Source organism: Melopsittacus undulatus, chromosome 2 (assembly GCF_012275295.1).
Source record: "Melopsittacus undulatus isolate bMelUnd1 chromosome 2, bMelUnd1.mat.Z, whole genome shotgun sequence".
NCBI classification, from domain to species: Eukaryota; Metazoa; Chordata; class Aves; order Psittaciformes; family Psittaculidae; genus Melopsittacus; species Melopsittacus undulatus.
The window spans coordinates 41,726,980-41,738,947 of NC_047528.1; the positions used below are offsets into that span (position 1 = coordinate 41,726,980).

The following is an 11,968-nucleotide window of genomic DNA, read 5'->3' on the forward strand; positions in this document are numbered from 1 at the left end:
CTTATCTCCTAAATACAGTGAAGGCAAGAAAAGCACTTGCATGCAGTTTCCTGCAAAATGTCATGAATCTCTTCTGTCCTGTCTTTTCCTGGTTCAGTACAACATTTGGCTAGCTGTAATTGATACAAACATTCCTTGCAGCCTGCAGTTATTCTCTGGTACCCTAGCACAAAGAAAGACTGCAAATGTCTGAACTTCATCCTAATTTAGTGAGAAAAGAAGTTTAGTTATAGTCCAGTCCTGAACTTTACCCATTATAGTATTTATGAGACAAACTTTCATGCAGTCAGCTTAGAACAAAATACAGAGCATCTTCACCTTTGTTACCTGTATGTTTAATGGGCTTACAAAAATATTAATGTTATACAACTTCGTATCAATCAACAAGTAGAGTTCGAAACACACAAGGACTCCCGATTCTCTCTGAAGACATCTGGTTTCTGCACATACAGACAATTTAACAGCTTGTTTGAACATGTTAATATGGCTACCCTGAAAACTGTTAGGGTTTTAGTTAGGTTTTATTAATGAAGTACTTAATTCTTCCAATACTCAGTATAGGAATTTCAATTAATGGTGAACAGGATAAATCTCAGAAGTTTGAGTACATAGCCAACTTTTAATCACATCTCCCAGATGTCCATAAACACCTATGAAAATTCTCAGGCATTAAACTGGAATAGCACACATGTCCAGGCATCTTCCAGCCACAGTTACAACATGCTGGAGTTCAGGGACATTTCAAAAATATTCATTAATATATCTAGAACATTTGACTTGACAAAATATAAGATTTTTGAAAGGCTGTCAACCTTCTCCTCTTGGTGATGGACGAAGGTAAAATGGTAACTTGAAGTTTTCTCATTACCTTCTAGCATCTACTAAATTGCTGTAAGACACAAATCTTCTCTTTCATCCAGTTCCAATGAAGGCACAAGTATTTCCAGCTATATGAAGAACTTGAGTGCATTAGAACACGTGCAAAGTATTTTTAAGGCTCCAGCTTTATTAAAAACCAAATGTTTTTCTTTTTCTGGAACTCTTGCGTTAATGTAAACCAATTAATTCACTAGGCCAAAGCATGACAATGTTTTCCAGTTCCAGCAGCCTTACACTCTGACTTCTGCAAGTTAACAATAAAAAATAAATCAGCTGCTCATACCACTTTTCCATATACCTAGCGGCTTCTTTTAGCACTGTGTTCAGTCCTGAGCCCTTGCAAACAGAAAAGAGGAAATGCAAATGGGAAGCCTGCTCCCAAGACCATTTTGTGACATTCCACTGAGAGGATTCCAGAAAATAGCAACCTGTTCTCTCCAGTCACAAGGCACACACCTTGGACTTTAGCAGCACAAAGAAAGTGTCATCCAGACCAACAGCCACAGGCTTCACTATCTCCTGTTAAAGCCAACACTTTTTCACTGATCTGGGCTTTCAAGCAACTCCAAGTACTGTTTTTATGCACCACGCACAATGCCCAGACAGTGGTGGTGTATCTCTGTTGAAAGGACTGCAGTAATGTAGCATGCAGTGTGCTGCCATTTATTTTTATGACACAAAGACAGGCATAACTTGTGCCAATGAGTTTCAGCCAGCTTCTAGAAAAAGTTAATAATAAAAGAGGGTGTCTTTACAAAGGTACATGTTCTCATTTAAGGGAGCCTGAAATCCCTTGAGGATCTGCCCTTGCAGAACTGTTTCTCAGTCTCTACCACTCTGCAGCATAAACTTCAGTCTGCTTATCAGTATGAATTGCCTCTCTTCATAGTTACCTGCTCTGCTCTCCTACACCACCACCACATCTCAAAATGTGAAAGGACTGTTTTTATTACATCCCACTATGTTTGCAATCTGTGGTTTGTATATGGGAAACAAGGGGAAAGAAAGGGAAAAAAAAAGGAAAAAAAGGAAAAAAGACCAGAACAACAACAACAAAAAAGCATACAAACACTCTGGATTTATCACTCCCCCTTTGGAAATGCCCCCATTCTTCAGAATCAGAGTAAAAGTGTTGGTCAAGACATTCTCTGAGAACACCACAACCCAACAGACTCCTGCCACACAACAGAAGGAAAGAACTCTGGCTGACTTTTAGCATGGTTCTTTCTCTGACATGCTTGGCTAACACTCCAGCCTGAATTTTCATGTTTCCTCTTGACTTTTCCATTTTAGAGCCTGAAGTGAGGCAACTACATCAATATTTCTAACTTCATTATAAAGCAGACTGCTAATCAAAACATCAAGCAGAGTGCCACAGATTAGAGCTGGTTTAAATACAAAGGCAAAATTATATTTAAATGCTTTTGATTTAAATTCACCTACCTTTATTTAAAATTAACCTGTGAGCTTCATTTCAGAGAATAAATTTTGGGTCTCCAGAAAAGCTTACTGCATTAACTCAGTTTTCACAAGCACAGGTGATGGGAAATAAGTATTTGAAACAAACAAGGTATTAAGACAACTACTCCAGTTATAAAAAGAAGACTGAAATCCAGATCTGTAAATACCTGCAACTATCTACTTGACATTGCTATTCTTCAACAGTAACTGTATGCTTGTTACATGTAACTTCATATACTCCTTATACTTAATATTACTGTTGAATCCAAGTGCATCTCAATTTTACAGACAAAAGTGTTAACATCACATTTACACTTCTCTCAGTATCTTCCCAGTCAACATTTTCAGGTGTCTTTCTGCATTCCAGAGTTCAGTGTGTAGTTTCTTATTGTTGGATATTAGAAAGTCTACAGTGATGTTTCTCCATACACATCCTGATCTTTTGTCTACCAGAATGAACAAAGCTGAATACATTTTCACAAATACTGCAGAGTTGCTTCAAGTATTCAAAAGTGAAGAAATCTTCACAGCAATGCAAGGATGATGCTGACAAATACCTGCTGAAGAGACAAGGATACATACCTTGCTGAACAACGGCACTTTATTCCCTGTGCAGAACGGAAAGTTTATTTGACGTAAGTCTGTCCAAAATTTCAGTGTAAATAAAATTTCTCTTCAAACTGTTTCAAGAACAGCTGCCATTTCCTTGAACTGTCTGAAGAAGTTCTAAAAAACAAGAATTAAGATAAATTTCAGTTGCTTGAAGAAAAGCTCAAACTGTAGTTCAGACCGGCATGTTAGACAAAAATCACAGTATGTATTTCCCACATTCCCTCTTTCCTCCAGTTCGAATTTGCAGCTTGAACTGAAAGTTTCTGCTTTGCTTTTTGTGGGCTGGTTGGTGTTTTGATACTTTTACTATTAAATCTACAAAGGTGATGCCTCATTTGCATTGATTTGCCTATTAATAGGAAAATCTGGTATGAAAGAAAAACACAAAGTAGCTCACTCACCACAAAAAAAAAACAACCCAGAAAACCTAAAATAAACAACCAAACAAAACTGCTCCAAAAAACTCAACAAGATCACCAAAAAACCTTTTCTTGCAAATAGTCCCTGCTGAAATAATCCAGGATCATCAAGTATGGAATCCATTTCTCACAGCAGTTTAGCACCAAATTACTGAGTATTTTTCAACCAGAATTAGTATTTCACAACACCTAAGGATTCAGAATATCCTTCTCAAATTTCTGCCAGTCCAACTCCAAGGATCTGTTTGTAAATTCGTGCAAGATTCTAAATTTTGTATTTGCCCTTTAAACAGGAATGACAACAAGTACCACAATTATGCAAAATCAAGTTATGTAAGTTAATTGATGAAGGCATAGCAGCTAAAAGCCAGTGGTGACAAAGCAGACTGACCTCCATTCCTCATCATTAGCAAGTGTTAGACTTAACCCAAGTTTTAGATTGTGAGGCTGGGGAACAGTTCCCTAGATTTAAAATGTTCTATCTATTTTTCATAAGGCAGAGTAACAGCTGACAAGAAATATCCAAGTGTTTATGTCTTCACTTGTTGTCTTATTCATAAAAGAACAGATTAATTACTGCTAAATTAATATTTCTGAATAAGTGACATAAAACTAAATGCTAAGAAGTATTTAGCTTTAGTGTTTTAGATGGTTTAATGCTTCATCTTTGTAAGACTGTATTAGTAAATTATCAACACCAACATACGCATGAAGGTATATAGCTGCTCTTTCACAAAAACATGACTAATTCAAGCAACACTGATTACAGACCTTGAACTGGGGGATCGTCATTTCAAAAGTTTTGTCTGTTAGTTGTCCTGAAGGGTCTGCCACTGTTAGCGTCACTGTAACATAAGGATACTTCAGAGACCTGCACGTGTCAGAGCTCATTGCAACTCCCAGTTTCCATTTAATATCTACAAACTACAAAGAAAAAAAAAGGTAAAGAAAGATCTAAACTACCACTGCTATTCTGTCAGACTGATTTTTTCCAGACAATATAGAACATCTAGAGCTTAAATACAAATGGGAAACATACACATTCAGATATTACTGCAAATACAAAACCCATCCTTTTAACAGTGACAAAACAAACAGCAAGTTCCTTCACTACATCTATTTTCCTTATTCAAGTACTGTCAGTAGTCAAGTACAGTCCGTTTTAAGTTTTAGTAAGAGGAGTTTGAGCCATAGAGTTCACCTGGCTTGTATATCATGCATGTTTTTCTAGTTTTTTTTTGGGGATTTTTTGTTTGTTTTTTGTTTTTGTGGGTTTTTTTCTCTGTGTGTTTTGGTTTTTGTGGGGTCTTTTTGGTGTGTATTTTGGTTTTTTTGGGTTTAAGATATTTCTAAATCAAGTGGCAACATGAGCAAAACCTCAGACAGTGCACAAAAAATTTATAATAGCACTAGTGGAGATAAAAATTAAGGCATTTCGTAAGTTAATTTTAGATAAATCAAAGTACATTATAAAAACATTTCAGGCAGGTAAGTTATCCTTTTTAGCCTTTTATGATAGGCAGAACTTGCATAAAGTGAAGGGACCCTTCAGAAAAGCTTACTACCAAAACTCAGACAATTTTTTTTCCCTAATTCTGTACTCTTAACTGTTAGAAAAAAAGATTTTAAAGTGCAAATGCACTCCATTTTTTTCAAAAAGGGGGAAAAATAGGAATGCTGTGATTTGACAGAAAGTTATCTTTAAAAAAAAATTAAACTTACTTAATGAGACAAAGACTAAAAAAATCAAGTGCTGATGTTATCAACTCGAAAGAACAACTAAAATTAAAACAGATTTATACAAACAGCCAAAACAACAGGCTGCCACAGTGACTGCCACTCACCTTCCCTAGTACTACTATGAAAGCTAATTTTTAAAGAGGTATAAAAATTAACTTTATTGTACACACAACAATATTAGACAACTGTTCAGCTTAGTCAACCTTTATTTTATAATAAGGTCCTTTATCTGGGTAGGTATTTGGCAACATATATGACCATAAACATATATATAAATATATATATATGTATGTATGAATGAAAGCTTTCAGCAGTCAAGATACTACCACATCCTTGACAATACACACAATGAAGCACTGACGTATCTGAAAAGTTAACAGCCCAACTGCACTGTCATTTAGTTACCTGCCCCACGGTGGCCATATTTCCTGCATCTTCTGACACACTAATGGATTTGCCCTGCTCATTCCACACATGACGAATAACCTGAAGCGCATGTTTCGGCAGTGCGCTGCCTGCATTGCCCAAGGTGGTGACGAGTTCTTCTGTAGAGAGATTGTTTCTGGCTGCTGTGCTATAGGTATATCCAAAGAACACCACATCAATTTCACTCTCCACAAACTTAACAAAACGCCTCACTTCACACCAAATACGCAATTTACTTCTGCTTTATGTGTCTATATATTTTACAATTATTAGGTACCCTAGCATATTTTTTCCCCAGAATAGTTTACTATTGATCTTATGGATCCATATGCAAAAAACATGAACTTAACATGCAGAAACTAAGCTTTGCAGGGTTTGCACAATATGAAACATTAAAACAAAAATGATCAAAACCTCCAAGTGCTGTTGCAACTGAGAAAGGGAATAATTAGTGAAAACTCTGCACATCAAGCAGTTAAAAAATATTACTTTAGAAATAAGGCACTTTCTGATTAAACATTTAGGAGAAGTAATTGAAGTATCAAAGGCAAGTGAGAACCTCTAGGTAATGGTATAATTGGTACTGACAGAAGTCAAATGACAAAATAAACCCTCGACTGAAAAGGCAGCACATCTATAGGAAAATTGCCACTCAACTACCTCTAAAGAAACAGGTTAAAAAAATATAAAAATCCCAGCCAAGGTTTGATCATGCAGATCCACTCTTAAGAGGAATTAATAAAAGAGGAAAGGAGTTGGTCTTTCAAGTAGCATGGTCTAATATAAGGCTTTATATTTTATAGAGGGAAAAAAATAGTATGTTGAGTTTCTACTGGTATGGTTTCTTCAGTCATATTAACATTACAAAAGCCTAGCTGACTTAGCTTTTGAACAGAGTTTAGATTCCTCTTTTATTTTGCCAGTACTTCTAAAGCTTGCAAACAGGATCATAGAACAATTTCCTCTCTTTAACTTTTTTTTTAACAAGTGAGACAATATGTTAAGTAACTACATATTTTTAAGAATATAAACTAAGGCCAAAAGCTCTTTCTGTACTGAGAATTACAAACGTTTGCTCTTTTCCCAAGTCAGTTCATTTATACCCATATTTGATGTCACTTTTAATGCCACTATTAAGTTGGGGTGGAGGGGGAAAAAAAGAAAAAAAAAAGACATGAGGCAAAGCAAACTATTTTGTGCTTACCTAAATAGAAATGAAACAATGTTAGCTATTTTTGCCAGGTCACCAACACCAATCTCAGTCCCAGATGTTGTAATTCTCTAGAAACAGAATGTTCAAACAATTACAATTAATATTTAATTATACCTTAATAAAAACCTCTTTGTATATACACACACAAAAAGACTTGGGGAATCTATCCTTTACAGCATATACAGCTAATATAATTGCTTGTAAGTGCTAGCATCCAAACTTACCTGACACAGTTCAGCTATATTTACACCAGGGATCTTATGGTTCAGATGTTGAACTATTTGTTCACACTGCAAAGAAAGTTTGAAAACATTCTTGTTTCATATTTTAATATACAAGACAAAGCTAGCTTTAATACTTGGAGACTACAAAATAAAAATAAAACTGGTTAATGCAAAGGTGGACAACAGAAGGTTGCTTTAAATGTGAACTCAAGAAAAAAAGTTGTTGAAATGACTGATATTAAAATTGTATCAAAAGTAAGAAAAGCAAATAAATCCAGTCAAGAATTCCAATTACTGCCTCACTAGCTATTCCTACTTAGCACACTATTTTCATAGTAATTGAACAGGCATCCTGTGCACCACACTACAGTAAACAAGCTGAATGTTCTCTAAACAAACTAACTTGATGTCTCATTTAGATGAAAGGCAAAAATACATTTTTAAAAGTCTTCCATGATAAAAACATAAATGTAAAGCAATCCCACTGCTTTTAGCAGGACTGCTCCATTTCATGAGTCCTATAAATCTGAGCCACCACATACATAAGAAACCCTTTGCAACAGATAAAAACCAGAAGAGGTTAAAAAGGTTTCTTTCCACATCTCATTTATTGCCCTACTTACCAGCTCTGCAAAGAAGTCTTGAGGTATTAAACTAATCTTATCTGCTGCACCCCCAACATCTAAAAAACACAAGCAACAGCGATCAGAAACAAAATAAAGGGTTACAGCAATGAATCTAACCTCTCCCTGTAGAATTCCTGGGTCATGGTGCACGCATTTACTTTTACAGCAAAACTTTCTTTAAGGGAGTTTGTCATTAATTACGTTAACATAACCTGCTCAACATCCTAAGTGAAGTCCAAGAAGAGAAACTCCTTAAGATTTCAGTCCTATGCAGTCAGACGGTTTGACAGCCCCGCGTAAATCCTCCGATCCCGTGGAGCAGTACCTGCACGAAGCCCCTCAGATTGCCCTCTGACACCCGCAGCGCAAGACCGCTGCTCTCCCTAAGGATACGCTGCTACATCTACTCTACCTCTCGCCGGCCAAGCCCCGTGGCGGCCGGCGAACAGCCCAAGCCCTCTCCCGTCAACCACAAGCTTTCGCCAGGACCTATTAAAAACGGGTGGCCCATGGCCATGAGCGAGGCGCTTCCGCGGATAAGCTTTCAAGACGAGAAAGGGCTGGCAGTCCGGAACGCCCGCACACCCGACGGGCCACATTACCCTCCCTTCACACACCACACCTTACGAGCCCAGCTCCACCTCAGCTCCCCCGACCACACACAAGTGCCCCCTTACCCAGCGCTTCCAGCGCCCGCAGCACAGCGGAAGCAACGGCCATGACACCACTCATTCAACCTCCACCACGTAACGCTGACCAGCCTGATTGGCTCCGGGACATACCAAAACGAGGCAGAGTCAGAGGCTTTGCCCTTATTGGCTGACGGGTAGGGAGCGTGCGCTGTTCTCCTCATAAGCACCACCTCAGTGCTGGGTGGGTGTGAGTGGTATTAGATGTGTAGGGTTTTGTCCTTCTGTACATTAAACCGCTTTTTTAATAGACACAAGTAAAACCAGGACTGATTTATAAGAGGTTACTGGGCCTGCAGCTGTGAGATGTGAAAGACTACCCTCAGATGGAGGCCCTGAGGGCCTTCCCTCAGGCCAGCTGTGCTCTGTTGGTGCTTGGGAAGTGACGGTGATGGGAGAGTCCTCCGTGGGAGGCATCTGGAAATGGCAGTTAAAATCACATCTGGTTCATGCAACAAGTTATTTGCTGGGTTTAGTTATTGTTAATTTGTGCCAGGGTTTTCTTGGTGCCTGCTGTAGTCTAGGGTACATAAATCACGTGTTGTGCTGTGTGCACACTGAATGTTTAGTATATTGAACTTGTATGAATACACACAGTGACTGTACTTTCTATAGATACATTGTGAAACCAGCCTGTGCAAATAAACTATGTGGTTCGTGGGTGATTTGTGTAGATAAACTATGTCTTCACTTTTTTTATGGGGAGGTAGGGGGTTTTTTCTTTTTTTTTTTTTTTTCTTTTTTCTTTTTTTTTGTTAGTAAAACTACAGCTAGAACCATGTTCAATAAGCTTTCCATACAGAACTTGGTTAAATTTAGTTTGGGGTGTTGCTACAGCAACACCAGCATTGATTCTTTACCAGTTTCATCTTCAAAAAAATGAGTAAATATTCTTAGATTTCTGTATTAATCAGGCTTACATTTATTCTTTTTTTGTTGTTTTGGGGTTTTTTTGTTGGTTGGGTTTTGGGTTTGCGGGTTTTTTTTTTTCTTAATATTGCTATAATCTCAACACCTGCCATATGAAGACAGGCTGAGAAAGTTGGGCCTGTTCAGCCTGAGGAAGGCTGCATGGAGACCTCATAGCAGCCTTCTAGTATCTGAAGGGGGCCTATAGGGGTGCTGAGGAGGGGCTATTCATTAGGGACTGTAGTGATAGGACAAGGGGTAATGGGTTCAAACTTAAACAGGAGAGGTTTAGATTGGATATAAGGAAGCTTTACTGTGAGGGTAGTGAGGCACTGGAATGGGTTGCCCAAGGAGGTGGTAAATGCCCCATCCCTGGCAGTGTTCAAGGCCAGGTGGGACAGAGCCTTAGGGAACATGGTTTAGTGTGAGGTATCACTGTCCACCAGAGGGGGGTTGAAACTAGATGATCTTAAAGGTCCTTTCCAACCCAAACCATTCTATGATACTATGAGCTATTGTAGAGCTGTGACTGAGAAGTAAAACAACTTTTCATGCAGTAGTGCTGGCTTGTTTAAAATTACGTATTTTCAATAAACGTTAATGAAAGAATTGAGAACGTGTTGCAGGAAAAGGGTAATTATTATGCAACATGGTGCGTGTTTATGAGCTTTATACATTTATAGCCTGTCTGATCTTGGCCTCTCTCTCTTCAAGTATATAATTAAAGGTGCAAATGCTTTTGCCTAGCATGTTTTATTATGACCTCATGGTTGTCAAAACATTAGCAAAGTACATACTGGTAAGATCTGTCTCTGATAGTAAAAACTTAACAAACTCTTTGTTCTTGGGTAAGTATTACATATATTATCATCAAGAGAACTTTACATGTTATTTTGTATTACAATTTCATCAAGTCTCCTAGAAGTGCCTTTAGCTCTATGACTAATATTTGTTATGTTACTTTTAATTCTTTCTCCAAGAAGTGAAGTTGAGTATCTTGGTGGTTTGGTAATTACAGAATTGTTTGCTCAAATTTGGAATTGTTTTTGAATTATTTTCCTCAGCATGCAAACATGCTTTTAGTTCTTTGAATTTGGAACAGGAGGTGCCGAAGTATGGAATTTTGGCATGTCTGCTCACTCACAGAGGTAAATTGTGTATCTTTAGAAGATTCTGCCTTCTCTAAGTGTGCTCTGTGACAGGGGAAGGTAGATGCAGACTGTGGTAGTGTTATGACAGTACAGGCTCATCTTTTAGCTAGTCAAGTACTGAGAACTTAAGTTGAGGAGACACTTGGTATAGAAACTAGAAAACAAACCTCATGAACTACAAGTGGACTGGATTGCTGAAGAGATACACACCAGTATTGTTGGTAGGTCAATACTGAAGCTTCAGGCACAGGCATGTGACATGACCAGAGTCCTGCTGGGTGATACAAAGAGTGAAATACAGAGGGAATTTACTCCATTTCATAAGCTCAGCAGTTACGGAACGGAGTGTAATTTGCATCGACACTCTGAAGAACTGAGCTGAGTTCTTCAAAAGTTCTTCAGGCAGTGAGGAAAAAGTGTGTCTGTTAACTGGGTTTATCTGGTGCCTGGCCCTCAACTGTATGGTACCTTGACTCCCCGCCCTTCTGACTGCCTGGCACCGTGGTGAACCCTTCTCTAAGTACCTAGAAACACTATTTCATAGAATCATAGAATGGTTAGAGTTGGAAGGGACCTTAAAGGTCATTTAATATAAATCCCCTGCCATGGGCAGGGACACCTTCCACTAGACTGGTTTCCTCAAAGCCCTGTCCAACCTGGCCTTGGACACTGCCAGGGATGGAACATTTGCCACTTCTCTAGGCAACCTGTGCCAGTGCCTCACCACCATCATAGTGAAGAACTTATTCCTTGTACCTAATCTAAATTTATCCTCTTCCAGTCAGTGGTAGGTTCCTTCATGTTCAGGTGCTCTGCATTAACTTGAAAGAAGGCATAACACAAAATCTACAATGTGGATATATATATATATGTGCATTGTACTGTATGTGATATATATTACACACTGCTTGATCTTAGCCAGATGGCTGAAAAATGGTATGTATATGCTCCTGAGGTGGGAAAACATAGAATCATAGTATCAACTAGGTTGGAAAAGACGGTAAGTCCAACCATTACCCAAGGACTGCCAAGACCACCACTAAACCATGTCACTGAGGCCTCATCTACACGTTTTTTGAACCCTTCCAGGGACTGTGATTCCACCACTTCCTTGGGCAGCCTGTTCCACTGCCTGAGCACCCTCTCTGTGAAGAAAATTTTCCTAATTTCCATTCTAAACTGCCCCTTGTGCAGCTTGAGGCTGTTACTTCTTGTCCTATCACTTGTTACTTGGGAGAAGAGACTGACCCCACCCCAGTGGAACCTACTTTCAGGCAGCTGTAGACGGGTCCCTCTGAGCCTTCTCCAGAGTAAACACCCCCAGTTCCCTCAGTTGTTCCTCATCACACTTGTGCTCCAGACCCTTCACCAGCTTTGCTACCCTTCTCAGCACCTCAGTATCTCTCTTGCAATGAGGAGCCTCAAACTGAACACAGTATTTGAGGTGTGGCATCACCAGTGCCAAGTACCTGAGGGGATTTACAGCTTTAGAAGAGAAATGCCTTTTTTTTCTTTTTTTTATGATGAGATTTAACATATCTCAGTAATTTTTTGCTAGATCACACAGGGATCTCACCGCCAGTTTCCTCCGCTGCTACACGCACTCAAGTCTCCTCAGA

General features: G+C 38.7%; 1 protein-coding gene across 1 annotated transcript; it reads right to left on the bottom strand.

The window, feature by feature from the left end:
• Window positions 1-313: 313 nt before the first annotated feature.
• On the bottom strand, window positions 314-8,329 carry COMMD6 (COMM domain containing 6). The gene is made up of 7 exons (XM_031048105.2): window positions 8,278-8,329; window positions 7,598-7,656; window positions 6,975-7,040; window positions 6,742-6,818; window positions 5,517-5,685; window positions 4,143-4,295; window positions 314-3,066 (listed from the first exon to the last, which is right to left on the bottom strand). The coding sequence occupies exons 1-7, from the start codon at window positions 8,318-8,320 to the stop codon at window positions 3,016-3,018; spliced, it is 618 nt and encodes a 205-aa protein (XP_030903965.2). The 5' UTR covers window positions 8,321-8,329; the 3' UTR covers window positions 314-3,015.
• Between the last annotated feature and the right edge of the window lie 3,639 nt (window positions 8,330-11,968).

Coding starts and splice junctions, on each gene's coding strand:
- COMMD6 (XM_031048105.2), bottom strand. CDS start 8,320: ATGGCCGTTGCTTCCGCTGTGCTGCGGGCGCTGGAAGCGCTGG. Junction 7,657..8,277: donor GCGGGCGCTGGAAGCGCTGG/GTAAGGGGGCAC, acceptor TGTGTTTTTTAG/ATGTTGGGGGTGCAGCAGAT. Junction 3,067..4,142: donor TGACGATCCCCCAGTTCAAG/GTCTGTAATCAG, acceptor CTTGTTTTTTAG/AACTTCTTCAGACAGTTCAA.